Genomic DNA, 16,132 nt, shown 5'->3' on the forward strand with positions numbered 1-16,132 from the left:
GTACAACAGGTTACACGGAAAGGGGGAGGATGTTAGGATATTTCCGTTCCACCTTAAAAGGGAGCAGGCTTTTGTAAGTAACAGAGTCTGCGCATGTCCTAGTCACAGGATGTTTATGTCTGCTGTTGTTTCCTTTCGTTTTTGCTCAGTCGGCTCAGACACGCTGACAGAATGGACGTGTTTTCTTTTGTTCTGTTAAACGCTAAATAAAGTCTGTAAATTATGCTCTTCTGCTCTTCTGTGATGCAAGCTTTCGGCTGTGTTTCTGCTGATAAAGAGGGTGCACCAGCCTAGGAATGATGCCAGGAATTTCCAAAGGCTTTGTGCCCCTAACTGTTGGATCTGCGTGAGTACGGGAGGCCGATGGACGTCCAGAACTCCGGCTTGGGGGCTCATGATGGACACTATCTCCCTGGCAGTTTCCCAACAGGAAATTGTGTACATATGAAAACGTGGGCAGCATAATTAAGATAAATTCAACAGTGCAAATAAGTTTTGATGGCTGTAATAATGGAATACAGAATGGTTTAGTTTATATAAAATGTGCAAGTGTTTATGCTGTGCAAAATGAACCATGGAAAGAGAGGAAGGGAAGTCATTGATATTTTAAGGTTGTTTAAGTGAATATTCTAAAAGGTAAAACAGAAATTTAATAAAAATTATATATCCATAGAGAGAGAGGTTATATGCATGATATAAAAATGTTGTGTGTGTGTGTGTATGCATGATACGGGCATCCAGCAAGCCTCCCTAGGAAGGGCATTCCATGTTTCAACTCTCAGCGTGGGCTAGTTGAGGGAATGGGAGCATACGCGATTCAATTCTCTCCTCCTTTTCTTTCCTCCGCAGTTATTTCCTTACTAGCTTCTACACTAAATACGACCGGATACACTTCATCATCAACACCATCTCCTTGATGAGCGTCTTGATCCCCAAACTACCCCAACTGCATGGCGTACGCATCTTTGGGATTAACAAGTACTGAGCCCGGGTGTCTTTTATATTCCCTTCTGGTGAGCTGTGAGAGGCCATCAACGTGAGAAGCCTGTTTCCTTCGTTCCGGCTGCGTCTTCAGGATACACTTCCACACAATGGCTCCTTTTTAAAAATTTAATTTCTTTTTAAAATGAGCACATGTTGAGCAGGATTCCAAGATCCGGCAGAGAACGCAGACGGCTCAAACGAAGCTTGAATCCTGGGTAGAGTTTAGCTTGGAAGAGAGACAAGGGTTGGGGGGGAGCTTAAAACGTATTTATTATTATTATTATTATTATTATTATTATTTTATTTTTCAAGAATCTGAAAATAGATGCAGACAACACTGAAATTTGAAAGGTACTCATAGCTTGCTCTCTGGGTAATGGAAGACATCCAGCCCAGAAGGCTTGGACAGGTAGAGAAAGGTAGGAGCCTATTGCAAGGCGATGTTTAGGATGATAGCAAATGCACTTTAATATAAAGTTGTCCCCTTTGGGGCGGGATTTGTGACTTGCTCATCGAAAGGGCTATATCAGAAATTTTGAGATGCACACTAGGTATAGATTTCTTTGTGAGTTTGGAAACCTTAGCTGATCATTTATAAATACATTTTAATTATTTGGTAGGCAGTTGGGACAGATTCTCATTCTTTCTTGCAGGGGCATGAACCAGGTTTCCCCCCCCCCCCAGTTACAAAAGCAATGCTCTTCAGAGTCTTCTTTGAAAAGCCTTTGCCTATATATATATATATATGTCAAAGCTTTTCCCTCTCTGAGGTTGAGGGAGTGGGGAACTCCACATGGCAGGTTGAAAACACAACCCAGGGACGAGAAGGAAGAGGGAAGAAATGTTTTGACACTTGCCTTGCAGTGGTTGCCACATTTCGACAGTCGACAGCTGCCTCATTGTGGCGTTTCTTCTGGATGGGAGAGCCAATGGCTGAAAGACCGGTCTCTTGAGGCATGGATGTCTTATTTTGACATTGTACAGTGACGGCGGTGGAGAAGACACAAGATGAGGCCAAAGGACCCAGGCCCCGTTTCCAGCATAAGTTGATTAGGGTTGGTTAGGTACCACTCTTCGTTGATTCATTCGCTGATTCATGCCAGCACTGGGGTTCAGAGAGAGCTATCTTGTTGCTGCCCTCTGTGATGTCTAACTGAGATGTTGCTTGTTTCCTGGGCAGCCTCCACCCATGTGGTTTAATGGGCTTTTGCTTTAGTGCCCCACTGTGTCAGAATAAAAAACCCTGTATTGCTCTCTGTCACCTAGAATGCAGATATTTTGGTATACGTCTGACTGCTGGTTGGTCTGCTTCCTAAACACCAGTACAGCAAGGAGGAGGGTTTTTCTTCTGCTAATGGGTTAGTAAGTGGGTTTATTTCTTTCTGATGCTTCTGTTGGATTGGGGTGGGGGAGAGAAACAGACTCTGAGAGCTATAATACATTATGTCATGTAATCGCCAACAGCCTTTTAAGGTGCTGGCTGCAATTCAATCATGCGGACATCAAGAAAAACGTGGGTTAGGTTTTGATCATCAAGATCATAGGTATGTGAGTTTGGTTCTTCTTGTCAATGTTGTGTCCTGTAAAAAAAATAAAATACAATTTCCCTCCCCTTATCCACCCCGCCCCAGGAAATGCACACATTGCTAGCTAGGATATGAGTTTTATGATGGGATTTAAACAGCCTGAGTATTTCCTGGAATCTGTTTCTCAGGCTTGTTAGCTTGGCAACTGAAATGTTTCCTTACCCCACTAAACTGGGGAGGCATCTAAACATTTGAGGCCGGTGCCAATAATTCGTAAGCTGTTTTCCCAGCTTTAGAACTGTTTGGGACACTTCCCTGAAAGGAGGAGGAGGGCATTCTAAACACCACCTCTGCTTTTGGCTGTATCTAGAAGTGATGGCAGGGAAAGCCCACCTGGTTTCTCAATGGCCACATTAGCAGTGGTGATGCTGTTGGGCTTTGCAGCAAGCAAAGGTTCTGGGTTGGGCAAAGAGGTTTAAAAGCCTTCCACCAAGCCCAGTATCATTAAAGGGATGGGAGTTGCCCCCTTCTTTCTCTTCAGATGTCCTTCCCATTATCTGATTTGGTACAATCTACGTAATAAAACAGATGATTTTAGCTGAGGTTCCTGCATTGCAAGGGCTTGGACTAATTGACTCTTGGCCCCTTCCAACTCTACAATTCTATGATTCTATCCCTATCCTTGACCAGTGGTGCAAGGCAGCTCAACAGACAAAAATTTAAACCGCTTTACACCGGCAGCAAAAAATGTAAAGGACAGTTAAGTGGCTATCCGGGGAGGCAATGTGTACTAAAGTCCACAAAGCTTCAGAGACAATGATGCAAGAAACAAAGGAGATTGAAAATGTGGAGGCAGAGGTGGTGAACCTGCGGGACCTCCAGGTGTCGGGGGACTACAACTCCCATAATCCATGAACGTTGGCCACGCCGGCTGTGGTTGATGGGAGCTGGAGTCGAATGGCACCTGGAGCATGTTTCCCACTCCCTCTATTGAAAGAGATACAGTGGAGCTGTGTTTGGCACAGCTGCAGCCAAATGTTGCTTTTGGGCTTGTCACCTGTATGTTTTAGCAGCCTTTGTGTCGCAGTTGGGACTAGTAATCTTGGAATCGAAGGTCAGGTTCTGGTGTACTTGGAGCTCTCCCTCCAGACACAACAGGGAAGAGTATCAGCCCTTGCAATTTCCTGTCAGTCAGAGACCTTCTCAGTTAGCCAGGTAGAAGGACCAGGTCCTGATGTCTACCTTTGGTTGTCTGACAGAGCAGGACCTTATTCCTGGTTACTCCTCAACCTGATGGAAGTCATCTAGCCCTTGCCCTTGCCCAACAACTTGTCATGTTGTTGCCGTTTTGATTGGCACTGACAGTTATAATTAAGTGTAGGTACGTGAGTTTGTGGATTAGGAAGGCGATAGTAGCTTCGAAATTACGGACAGGCAATATATACCACTGTTGATGATGACTGGTGTGGACCAGAGCTTGTCATCTAGGCACAGAGAGGGAGGCAGGGTCTTCCCGGTGTAATTCTTCTCTGAGAGAAGCAAGTGGCCTTCCCTGCTCAAGACACCTGCCAGCAAAGTGGGCTAAGAGGATTAACATTGTAAGCTTTTCACCCAAATCCCAGCGCTAAGATGCTGAGCTGCTACTGACCTCCGTTAGAGCCTGTATTTTTTAACTTCCTGTCTAAGGCAACTTGAAAGCAAGGTCCTTTTTAAAATATTCATGAAAAAGGAAGAAAACCAAATTTAACGAAATGTGAAAAATATGCCGAGGCCGGGGAACAGACTCAGCATTGGGTTCTCAGAAAAGTGGGGGCAGGGGGAGGATAGGCATTCTAATTTTTCTTCTTCTTGTGTTCAGTTCAATTATTAGCTTTTTCTAGCACTAGATCTCCCCGTTCTACCTCCCATTCTTTATTCTGCAGAAGCAAAACAGCTACTAATATGTCAAAATAATCGTGGAATGCTGAACAACCACTTACCAGTTTTCAGCAATTCAGTGGAACCAGCTGAGCCCAGGTTAAAAGTTGAAATTCAGCAGCGATTTTAAGAAATTTTAATCAAACGCACAATTTTAACCCCAGGTCTTGCTTTGATGAGGAAGCAAAAATACCGGGGGAGGGAAACAATCTGCTTCAACGTAGATTTCTGCAATAGAAGTTGTGCTCATTACTTGATGATACGTGTAACTCAATATATGGATAACTTAAAGGGCTTGTGTATTTTTTAGCACTATTCCAATATATAGGTGGTTAAGGCCTTAAACACAGATCTAAGTTGCACTCTTCCGAAAAACAGAATGTTCTTTTGCAAGGGTATAAATCAGTACCCTACTAAAAAGGAAAAAATATAGAAAGAGCTCATTAGCACTATGTCTACACACCAGCCAATTTTCATGCCATTCATTGCTCTGCAAACTTCTGCTCCTACCACTTCGGTTTCATTATTCTGAGTACTGAGGGGATTGTTCAGAATAGCCCGTTCACCAGCCACAGTGCTGTCAAGGTATTCTAGGCCTGCCTTAGCAACCTGAAGTCCTCCAGATGTTTAGGATGTCAATCAGCCTCAGCCAACAAGGCCCAGAGCTCTAGGATGAAGGGAGTTGTAGAGCAACAACATCTGGAGAGTACAAAGTTGGGGAACCAGCTGTTCCAAGCCGTGTCTCCCGTTGTCAGTAAGAGTTCCTGTTACAGTTAAGCAAAGGGGGTGGGTTTAGCTTTATGAAAATCTAAACAAAACCCTTTTCAGTGCGAGCTGCCAGCTCACTCTTCTGTCAATAGTTACTGCTACTAGAAAAGTGAGCTCTAAGAAAGCTTACGTTGTCCAGGCCAAGACCATATGAGAGAATCAGCTGGAAGATTGTTCCTTTACATTAAAAATATTAAATACTGTGGAAACTTTCAAAACCCAGTGGAGATGAAGAGAGCCTGGGCTGTGGTCAATCCTATAAGCTAATTTGCTGAGGACTTGCTCAGTCCTGGCTTTGTCAAGCAGAGCAAGTCCAGTTAATATGGCGTGAAACCCATTTGTTTTCCATATTCCCCAATGAAGCTGCTTCTTGGTGCTGACACGAAAGTTCATGCAGTTTCCTTGTTGACCACTTTCTGTAACTCTATACTGTAGAAAGAGCTGCTTTGCTAAGTCTGGGCACTCTCCATAAAGAAGGTTTCTGTATACTATAACATTTAGTAGTTGTGGTTTGGGATGGAATTCCTCGGTGTTCTGTGGGCAGCAGAACTTATTAGAGAAGATGCACCACGCTATCATTTTTAATAATTTGGAATCCCTCCTGTTATTAGTAAATTGTTCCCCTGTATGTGCCCCTAATGGAATCTCCCTGGTAGAGGGTAGTGGACATGCATAACTAAGGATGGCAGGGGCTGGGGAGGTATAATTGTCTTGGCTGAGTTGTGTTTTAACCAACCCAGTTAGGTCCACTGTGCCTTTTACGAAGAGCCCCAAATCCGTCCTCAGTTTGCCTTGGGAGCAAACAGAGATTGAGCCCTTCCTGCTCTTCTAAAGGAGGTGCTGGGCGGGCGGGCGATAGCATGCTCCCTTTAATTCACTGTCCCAAAGGCCAATCTCTTCCACCAGCACCCTAGTAATCATTTTGAAGGGGACTCAGAATGCAGTGCACCATTTGCAATATTGTCTCTGGGCCACAAATCTCTCCCCACCCTACATGGCTTTACGGATAAATAAATGCTCTCCATCATTGAAGTGGTGAGTGGAGAGGATGGGATTTCCCACACAAATGTTGCATGTGAACACATTTCTCCTGGAATAATTGTAGGTAGCAAGGCTGCTTTGCCCAGGCTGGTATAATTAAGGTATAAAATGCATCTCGAGCCTGGTGCATCTCAGAGACTGAGCAGAAAGGCCATGCACTGTCTAGGGTTTCTGTTGTCAGGTTCTGTGATAAGTGCAGGAACAATCTGAAACATGGGCCTGTGGTGGTCAAAGCTTCAAGTTATACTAAAATCACGCTTGGCATTTCCCATGTGTATGCAATAAAAAAACTGAGGTTTACCCCCTCTCCCCTATGCTACTATCCTGCTGAAAATTACCCCTCTGTGAAGTTGTCCCCCCCCCCAAGCTGCCATTATCTGCAAACAGCAGCTTCAGGCAAGAAGTGGGTTTTCAGTGATTATTGAAATTCGGTGATTTCATCATGGTCCCGATCTGGAATCGCTCCCTCTCGCACACAAAATAAATAGATTGTAAATACAAAGACACGGGAAATCTCAACATGGGATTCAAGGACTTAATGTAGCATGTTGATAGAAAGGAAATATGGAGCCTATCTGAAACAAATCAAGGTTTTCTTGTGGCTTTTGATGGGGACTCTATGGGGTCTGTGCACGCCCAGAACAATGCACAGAGCAGCCTAGAGAAGAACAACCCCTCTCCCAGCAAGCAGCTTACATAGCATGCAGGTTCCACATAGCAGAGTGAGTAGCTGTGTGCTTTGTGCCAAGTCTGGAGCCAAAGTGCTGGCAGATACCTAGAACAGGTGGACCTCCTGGTCCTGGTGGGCACCAACTCCCATCACCCTTGACCAATGGTCAGGGTGATAATGGGGGTTGTAGTTCAGCAGTACCTGGAGGCCTGCAGGTTCCCCCTCCCTGGGCTAGAGCAGATGATCAGGGCAGAAGTAGTTTCTCAGTGTAGCAGGTGTGAAAGATTTGCAGCAGAACTGGATTTGTTATTTGATGATCATCTAATGGTCAACAGAGTTGCTAGTGTCCCTATTCAAATTGCCTGCGGTTCCTTCCTCCAACTGGCACCTAGGGTGGCTTGGTGAGTAGGGAATCTGTGCCTGAACAGCTGTGCTCCTGATTTGATCCCTACAACAACAACAACAACAACAACAACAATACTGTTCCTGACCATGAGAGCCTCTGTAGCAGCAGAAGTAATGATGGAACACGCAATCGCACAATGGTCCACTCAAAGATCAGTGGAAAGGAAGCAACGTCGTTCCAAGTTGCCACAAGAAAGTTTTGCTCGAAATAAGTAGAACTGGGTTGTGGGGCTGCAAATGGCCTGCTCCCACCCAGATTTTTGCACCAGGTAAAGCATAGTTTCATATGGGCAGGTCATGTATATGTGACCATGCAAGGAACAGTGTAACAATGATTAAAGGGTCCCTGCCAAAGGGGCATATGTCGCATTTCTGGAACTCCAGAAATGGAAGGAAAAGGGAAAAGACCAATGAGCTCTTTTCACGACTTAACAGCAAGGTGCTGTGTTTACTACAGGAGCTAATACTTGTGGGTTTAATTGCTAATTTGGCATCAATTGGTTGGTGAGGTCTAGGTTTTTCTCTTAGCTTTATAGGCTGTTTACTTCATAAGGGTTTAATTTTTTAAAAAACAACAATAATTAACTATTTTAAAGGGATGGTAGTAAGCTCTTTAGGAGGGCATGGTACCTGAGTTGTTGCCACAAACTGCATTTTATGATATGTCTGTGGATTGTTCTTTAATTGTAGTGAATTAACCTATTGTATTGATTTACCATTATCTGTGAAATATAATTTTTAGAATGTGAGTGTGAATGTTCTTTTCAGTGAGCGTTAAATGTTTTACACCTTTGTGTCGAACATAGAATTACGGTTGTGTTGGGTTTTTTTTAAAAAAAATCTTCTTTTGTTTCTGGATTTGCTCTCGTTTTGTTGTGTACACGTGAGAAAAGAAAACTTTCATCTGGAGAACTTTCTAAGACAAAGTGTGAATATTATTTTTATGAGTCCTTTCTACAGTATTCAAAGACAAACCAATTAAAAAAAATCAGTATTCATGTAATATATCTTGTATGTATTCCTCGAATCTGTACAATTATAAGGAAAGCTCTAATGTGTCAATGAGCACTGTCCTGCTCTTCCCCTGAGTAGGGGAGGATGCCTGAAAAAGACAATGGTGTTTTGACATTGTGTTGAGGGTTCTTGGCTGCTTCCAGATCAGGGCCTTTTTGAGTTGTTTTTCATCCTAATGAAAGTGACGTGGGAAGCTGCCTTATACTGTGTCAGATCATTGGCCCACCCAGCTCAGTATTGTTTATACCAGTGTATCCCAAACTTGAGTCTCCAGCTGGTTTTGAACTACAACTCCCATCATCCCTAGCTAGTAGGACTAATGGTCAGAGATGATGGGAACTGTAGTCCAAAAACAGCCAGAGACCCCAAGTTTAGGAAACACTGGTTTATACTGACAGGCAGAAGTTTTCCAGGATTTCAGGGAGGGGTCTTTTTCTAGCCTGACCTGGAATTGCCATAGGAGCTTCTCAATGCAAAGCAGATGCCCTACCTCTGAGGTAAAAACAGATGGGCCCAACGACTCTTCCCCCTCACACATTTTTTGGCAACTTGCTTGCTCTGTCTCTCTACAAGTCATCACCATTTAACACACACACAAAAATCAAGGCACAAAGCACTTGCACATTAGTACCCAATTTTTCAAAATGTGGAAAAGTAACCCATCCAACACAAGTGGTAGATGAATCTGTGAGGAAGGAAGGAATGGCAGACTTGCTGCAGCCTTACTGAAGGAGAAGATTTGTTGCTGGCACAGAACATCTGAGGGAATCAAGAAGAGCATTGATAAAGACCACCGAAATTTCTCAGGGGAAAGGAACGCCTTTCGAGTTTTCGCTGGGTTTTCCTGAAGAGCCAAATTTTGTGGTGCGCTTAAAGGTTCCGCTGAGGAAAATTGCCTTTCAGTCAGGCAGCCAATATATTTTTATTCTGCCAGGCTTTTAAGATTTTTTAAAAACTGCATTTAAATTATCCTCCTTTTTATGCTGCCTTTCAGCAATCCTTTTAAGATATTCTTCTCAGTTGTTATTGTATATATTTGTTGTAACCCACCTTGGGTCACTCTGAGGGCCAATAGGCAGCATATAAATGTTATCTTACAAGAGCCCAAGTAATTATTATTTTGGGGGGGGGGGACAATAAAAATAGGCTTTACAGTGGTACCCTGCAAGACGAACGCCTCGCAAGACGGAAAACCCGCTAGACGAAAGGGTTTTCCGTTTTGGAGGCGCTTCGCAAAACGAATTTCCCTATGGGCTTGCTTCGCAAGACGACAGCCCATAGGAAAATCTCCGGGACAGCGGGGAAGCGCAGCGCGTCTTCCCCACTGTCCTCGGACCTCCTCCAAAGCCTGGCGGTGGGGCGGGGACACCTCCTCCCGGCGCCGGGCTTCGGAAGGCTCCTCCGAAGCCGGGCGGCGGGGCGGGAACACCTCCTCCCGCCGCCCGGCTTCAGAACGATGCTCCGAAGCCGGGCGGCGGGGCCGCGAAGCCTGGGCGCGCTGATCTCAGCGCGCGCAGGCTTCGGCATGCTGGCAACTCTCCGCAAGCAGCGGGAGAGGTCCGCGAAGCCTGTCCAGGACAGCTTTTGAAGGCGGGGGGGAGGGGAGCAAAGACTTTTGCCCCCCGCCCGCCTTCAGAAGAGGTCCTGGACCTCTTCTGAAGGCTGGCGGGGGGCAAAAGTCTTTGTCCCCCCTGCCTGCCTTCCCAGGGGCTTTTAAATCGCCCCGGACAGCGGAGAAGTCCTCCGCTGTGCCGGGGCGATTTTAAAATGCCGCCCGCCAGCATTTTAAGATCGCTCCGGACAGCGGAGAAGTCCTCCGCTGTCCCGGGGTTTTTTAAAATGCTGGGGGTGGGAAGAAAAGCCCTTGTCCCCCCCCCCCAGCCTTCAGAAGAGGTCGGGGGACAGACTGTCCCCGGACCTGGTCTGAAGGCGGTTTCCATAGGAAAGCATTAATTGATTTTCAATGCATTCCTATGGGAAACCGTGCATCGCAAGACGAAAAACTCGCAAGACGAAGAGACTTGCAGAACAAATTAATTTCGTCTTGCGAGGCACCACTGTACTTATATTTTAAGTTTTAAATTGATAATAAAAAGTATGAAATGCCACAAAGAATGCACAATATTATATTCTTGCTCTTGATCTTTCAGGTTTAAAAGGAAGAGGCAGTTTAGAAACTGTTATTTGGTATAGACACACCTCTCCAAGAGAAATTAATAATTGGAGCTGCTGTTGTAGTTAATAGGCAATTACTTATTCCACACTAAAGAGTCATTTTGTCAACATTATTCTATGCACGGAAAATAAAAACAAATATGTTACAGTTGCTATCAAAAGGAGGCACCCTTCTCCTAGCTTTCAGTAATAATGAGCTTCTCAGCATGACTATATTCAACCAAAACTCTTAGGAATCAACTGTCACAATCTGAGTGAAAACTTTATAAAGGCGATGATGCTAATAAGAAATGAGACAACATACTATTTCAATGCCTGCAATCTCCCCATCAATTGCAGGAGTTGCAGATATTAAGAGTAAATTCATTAGCTTAAAGCCACCATTCTTTAGTCTGTCAGCATAACTATCTCAAATGAATTATGAAATTTGAGTGAACAGAGTTAGGTTTAGGATGATTCAAGTTCCAGGACAAAATTCTACTCCAGCTCAAGATACTGTATACCTACGCAAATTTCCTCACCATCGTGCACCTAAATGATCACGACAACGTTCAAATGCCTCCTGTGAAATATGCTACGGTTTGAATTCTTCAGAACTTATCAGCTTTAAGGGAGAAAATTGTAAAACCTTGGGGACAATATGCTGATATTTATAAATAAAGCAAATCTTTCTTTTTTAAAAAAAATAATGTTACTAACCCCCACCATTAATAATAATAATTATTTATTCCCAGGGGTTGACAGCCTTGAGCATGCTCAGTTCCAACTTTTCTGTGGAAACTTTTGGGCCACCAGGTAGCAGCCACATAAGCATATCTTACAGCCACCAGTAATAAGAGTTTGGATTTTATATCCTGCTTTATCATTACCCTAAGGAGTCTCAAAGCAGCTAACAATCTCCTTTCCCTTCCTCCCCCACAACAAACACTCTGTGAGGGAGTGGGGCTGAGAGACTTCAGAGAAGTGTCACTAGCCCAAGGTCACCCAGCAGATGCATGTGGAGGAGCGGGGAAGCGAACCCGGTGCACCAGATTACGAGTCCACTGCTCTTAATCCCTACAAGTAAGGCAGATCCTCCTCGCCTGTCACTTCCGGTCCATCTCACTCACCTTCCAAGTGGGTCACCAACTTCTAAGAATGAAGAAGCAGTTGCTGTGTCCGCTCTTTTTCTTCACACACACACACACAGCTATGGCGCTCTGCCTCTGCAGAGTTACTGCTGTGGACCATATGTGCAAAGCTCTCAGACCTCACATGAGAAACCCCAGATGACAGATCCCATTATAGTTGGCCACTGGCCATGCCCATTGGGGCTGATGAGACTTGCAGCCCAGGGACTTCTGGCAGGCCATGGTCTAGCCTCCGCTGTTCTATACCAAATGGAGGGTCCCTTATCCTGTACCCTATTCCCACTTCCCAGGTTCTTCCCCTGGTGCTGCAAAGAAAGAAGGATGGAAACTTGACCCAGAACTCTCCTTTTAGGAAAGAGGATGCACTGCAACATTTTGCTGCCCAGCCCGCTACCTCCATGTCCATGTCATTTTCAGTAGGCCTGGTCAGTTCTGCACAGAGCATTCTTGCACCAGACAGAAATTTTCAGTTGTGCTGGTCTTTCCCTTCTTGTTTCCTGGCGGTGTCTCGTTTTGCTGCATACGCAAAAGACAAAATCAATCTTCCATCTTCCAACACGGTACGAGTTCGATTTTTCATCATCCCTTCCACAGTAAGGCAATGAAATAAAAATTATACATGAAATGTCCTATCTATAGTTCGTTTGTTTGTTTGATACATTTTTATCCCACCTTTCGTCCAGGGTGGTGTACATAGTTCCCCATCCCCCATTTTATACTCACAACAACAGGTTAGGTTAGGCTGAGAGAGGCAGTGATTGGCCCAAGGTTCATGGCCGAGTGGCGATTTGAACCCAGGTCCATCCAGCACTCTAACCACTGCCTCAGGCCGTACTTCTGTAATTGAGGAGATAATTTTGCTTGGTCCACAGACCAGAATTGTGAAATCAGGTGTTGCAGTATCAAGGCAAACCACCTTATTTCCCTATAAAAATTACAGTATGGGAGAATGTGAGCGAATGTTTCAACTGAGCCACTTTTGAAAGGACAAAGTGTCAGATGCCAAGGTGGCTCAGTAAATTGACCTCCCATAATTGCTGATGGTGAGACATCACCTTGCCAACAAAGGTCCGTATAGTTAAAGCTATGGTTTTCCCGGTAGTGATGTATGGAAGTGAGAGCTGGACCATAAAGAAGGGTGATTGCCGAAGAATTGATGCTTTTGAATTATGGTGCTGGAGGAGACTCTTGAGAGTCCCATGGACTGCAAGAAGATCAAACCTATCCATTCTTAAGGAAATCAGCCCTGAATGCTCACTGGAAGGACAGATCCTGAAGCTGAGACTTTGGCCACCTCATGAGAAGAGAAGACTCCCTGGAAAAGACCCTGATGTTGGGAAAGATGGAGGGCACAAGGAGAAGGGGCCGACAGAGGACGAGATGGTTGGACAGTGTTCTCGAAGCTACTAACATGAGTTTGACCAAACTGCGGGAGGCAGTGGAAGACAGGAGTGCCTGGCGTGCTCTGGTCCATGGGCTCACGAAGAGTCGGACACGACTAAACGACTAAACAACAACAATTGCTGATGGCAAAGCATTGGGGAAGTGCTATATGAAAACAAGCAGTAAAACAGAATTTCCTTCCTATTTTATAACATTAAGAGAGTTGCTGGGGAAATAATGCAATTGCAAAATAATGCTATTTTACAGCAGTGATTCATGTCTTCTGTATCACTTCTCCCTCACAGTTTTGCCAGCTGACTCGTTTCCTTCTTCCTCTGTACTAGTCAAGAGTCTATTTTACACCATTTATAAAAATATCATGACTTAGCATGGGGGGGAGGAGAGAGAGTTGATTCAGCTCACATTTAAATCCGAATGCTGTATATCAAATCTGCACTTTCCAAAATAACATGATAGCTTAAATTTCCACTAAATGGATTTTTTTGTTTGTTTAAGTGCCATCGCACAAGTATTTTTAAATGATTTTGAAAGGCGTATGTAATAAAACAATTTGCCACAAATGAACAGACTGGTTAAAAATCACCTAAATTTGCCATACATGCTGCTAAAAAGGTGTTGGCTAGAAAGGTAATAGTGGACTGCAGGGTTCAGCCAACCCAACGTGTCACTGAACACATCAAAACACTCTTTTCGGACAGAGGAGTAGCACTGAGGCAGCCAACATCTGCAGAGTTTGCACTGCTTTTCCATTCTGTGACTCCCAAAAATGAGATATTGTGACTTGCAAAACAAAAGAAAATAAAAAGCAGCAGAAGGAAAACAAAAGAGAAAAAATGATTTTATGACCATACAATGTGGATCAACAAAGAGTAGCCTTTCTAAGGTAAATGCCTAGTGTGGAAGCCTCCTTTATTAGATAAACAACAGCTAGGTTGAAAACAATGGTTATTGAGAGAGTTGGCAGGGACCTGATTGATTCGTTGCTGAATGATGTACGCATGCATCCCCTCCCCCCCCCCATTCTGCTGTTGCCTTTGGCCAAACAAGCATTGGAAGTTGGTGTGGGACTACGAGAACCTCTCTGACTGGAGACTGGAGGCAAGGCTGGGATGAACCAAATTTGTTGGTGCAATGATAGCCCTGCTATATTACTTTCCACTCTGTTAGGGTGGGGGGAAACCCCTATCATCATTAGCTAACTCTAGTAACCTTGCACAGCAATTCTTTCCCTGAAGTGAAGCAAGATTTTTATTGTAACTGCTATAATCCTTTTTCTTACCAGAGCCAGAAAGAGGGATTGTGAAATCACTGCTACGGTTGATGGTAGCTCAAAAGCCCAAGGTTTCATCAGTGTGGGAAGAGGAGAAGTGGAACTAAAATGCACAGCATTGAGATAAAGGTTAACACCAGCTTGGTCTTACTTCACTGCTACTTGCTGTGATTGATGGAAGTATATAATTCCTAGATTTCATAAGCATGGAAAGAGTGAAACCACATTTCACAGTTGAAATAATGAGGGCGGTGAGGGGGGGGCGTTTTGAAAGCCTGGTATCAGCACACTGTGCTATAAATGCAAGCCAGAACTGGAGGGGCAAAGCACAGAGGCCAATACAACGGTACCAGTTTTCAAAAGTGATCTATTAATTCCATCTACTCCAGAGCTCTCGGTCATACAGCACATTCAGGGATATAGTTGCCGAAGACAGTTATTGCATCAGCCTAGTAGCACAGAGGGATAGCAGAGAGCAGCAATGGTGGACTGCTTCTTTTGGCTTGCTGCAGACATTTTGCCCCCAAATATCTCTTTCCTTAAAGTTTTTACAGTTTTCCCGCCTCTAGTCCTCCAGTCCTCTCTCTCTCCATTTACTCTGCCCAAAGTTGAGTGGCAGGCAAGCTGTTTGGCCTGATTACAAGGCTTCCCAGCCTTATTGGAATGCCGTTGCCCTTTCTGGAAATTCCACGATGCAATGTGAGCCTGTTCATGCTTTGCTTATTTATCACAAGCTTCCAAGTAGATAGCTCACCTCTTGGCTTCCCAAAAGCAAAATCTTGTTTACCAGAGATAAGCTGCTAAAAGCTATCGATGGCTAAGAAGAGCTTCACTCATTTGTTCAGCTTGTGATTGCATTAAAAATAGTAATGTTATATGGATAATAAAAGTAGAAGGGTAATGAATACATGAGTATCAGACAAAATAATATCTGGCTGATTATGGTCTCTGCCTCTTATTTTGGGCAGGGGCCTGCCTGCTTCTCTGTGATGCTTGCTTTGGAGAGTGCTAGGTCCTCCTCTGAAGAGGATTTCTCTAGGAGGGACACTTCAGTTACCGAGTGTCCAAATCTGCACAGATTTGAAAGGTTCAGAATGCCATCTTGTTTCAAAGTGCTACACCATCCTAGGAACACGTAGACCAAAACTTGTCCCTTAATCTCAGAAACAAGTCCATGCCAAATTTGGTTATGATATCCTAAGAGGTGTTCCGAATGCATAGACAACAGACAGACAGACAGACAGACAGACTGGTTGATTGATTGATTGATTGATTGATTGATTGATTTATAAAACCTTTCCAAGATATAGAGATAATATAGAAAGATTAACATTTTAGTCCCTTAGAGTTAGGAATAACACTTTCCGTTCCAACATTTCTCAGTAACTTCAAGGGATGCAGACCCACAGAGAGAATCAAGCTCCACCCTGTACGCCTCCAGCCATTTTTAAAATCTGGGTTTTTGGCTTTATCCAATTGATTTAACACCGATGAGATAAGTGAACAAGCACCCTCCTACATCTGCAGATATTCTTGAACTACAACTTCCATCCTCCCTTAGACCATGTTGGCCTGGGGCTGATGGGTGTTGAGAGTCTAACCACAACTGGAGGGTCAAGGGATCCATCTAAAGATCTCTGTATCTCAACACCTTTTGAAATTGAGCTAACCTGTTACAAACAATGGTAAAACCTTAAATCCTTATCACCTTACTTGCTCCTTCATTTATTCATCTGTCAGCATGATTGTATAGTGAGGGACAAGTCTGTCAGTTTTCATTTCTCACTGCTTCTGATTTTTCTCCACATTAGTTTGTGATTTAAAACAA

At 44.1% G+C, this 16,132-nt stretch overlaps 1 protein-coding gene and 3 long non-coding RNA genes across 8 annotated transcripts in view; 2 read left to right on the top strand and 2 right to left on the bottom strand.

Annotated features, from left to right (window-relative positions):
* ORMDL3 (ORMDL sphingolipid biosynthesis regulator 3) overlaps positions 1–8,314 on the top strand; it is a 35,107-nt gene extending 26,793 nt beyond the window's left edge. For all 5 annotated transcript variants that reach the window (XM_083470360.1, XM_083470359.1, XM_083470361.1 and 2 more), the window contains one exon: positions 850–8,314. In XM_083470360.1, the coding sequence (XP_083326486.1) occupies positions 850–985 (136 nt within the window). In that variant the 3' untranslated portion in view covers positions 986–8,314. The remainder of the gene's footprint in view (positions 1–849) is intronic.
* LOC310690862 lies at positions 8,150–11,397 on the bottom strand. The gene is made up of 2 exons (XR_014518226.1): positions 10,389–11,397; positions 8,150–9,472 (listed from the first exon to the last, which is right to left on the bottom strand). It is a non-coding gene; the product is annotated as an uncharacterized lncRNA (long non-coding RNA).
* Positions 11,241–12,255, top strand: LOC310690921. Its single transcript, XR_014518287.1, has 2 exons — positions 11,241–11,338; positions 11,572–12,255. It is a non-coding gene; the product is annotated as an uncharacterized lncRNA (long non-coding RNA).
* Positions 12,256–12,268: 13 nt separating this feature from the next.
* On the bottom strand, positions 12,269–13,495 carry LOC310690872. Its single transcript, XR_014518237.1, has 2 exons — positions 13,149–13,495; positions 12,269–12,641 (listed from the first exon to the last, which is right to left on the bottom strand). It is a non-coding gene; the product is annotated as an uncharacterized lncRNA (long non-coding RNA).
* Between the last annotated feature and the right edge of the window lie 2,637 nt (positions 13,496–16,132).

The sequence above is a fragment of the Podarcis liolepis genome (assembly GCF_965112155.1).
Source record: "Podarcis liolepis genome assembly, chromosome: 13".
Taxonomy (NCBI): Eukaryota; Metazoa; Chordata; class Lepidosauria; order Squamata; family Lacertidae; genus Podarcis; species Podarcis liolepis.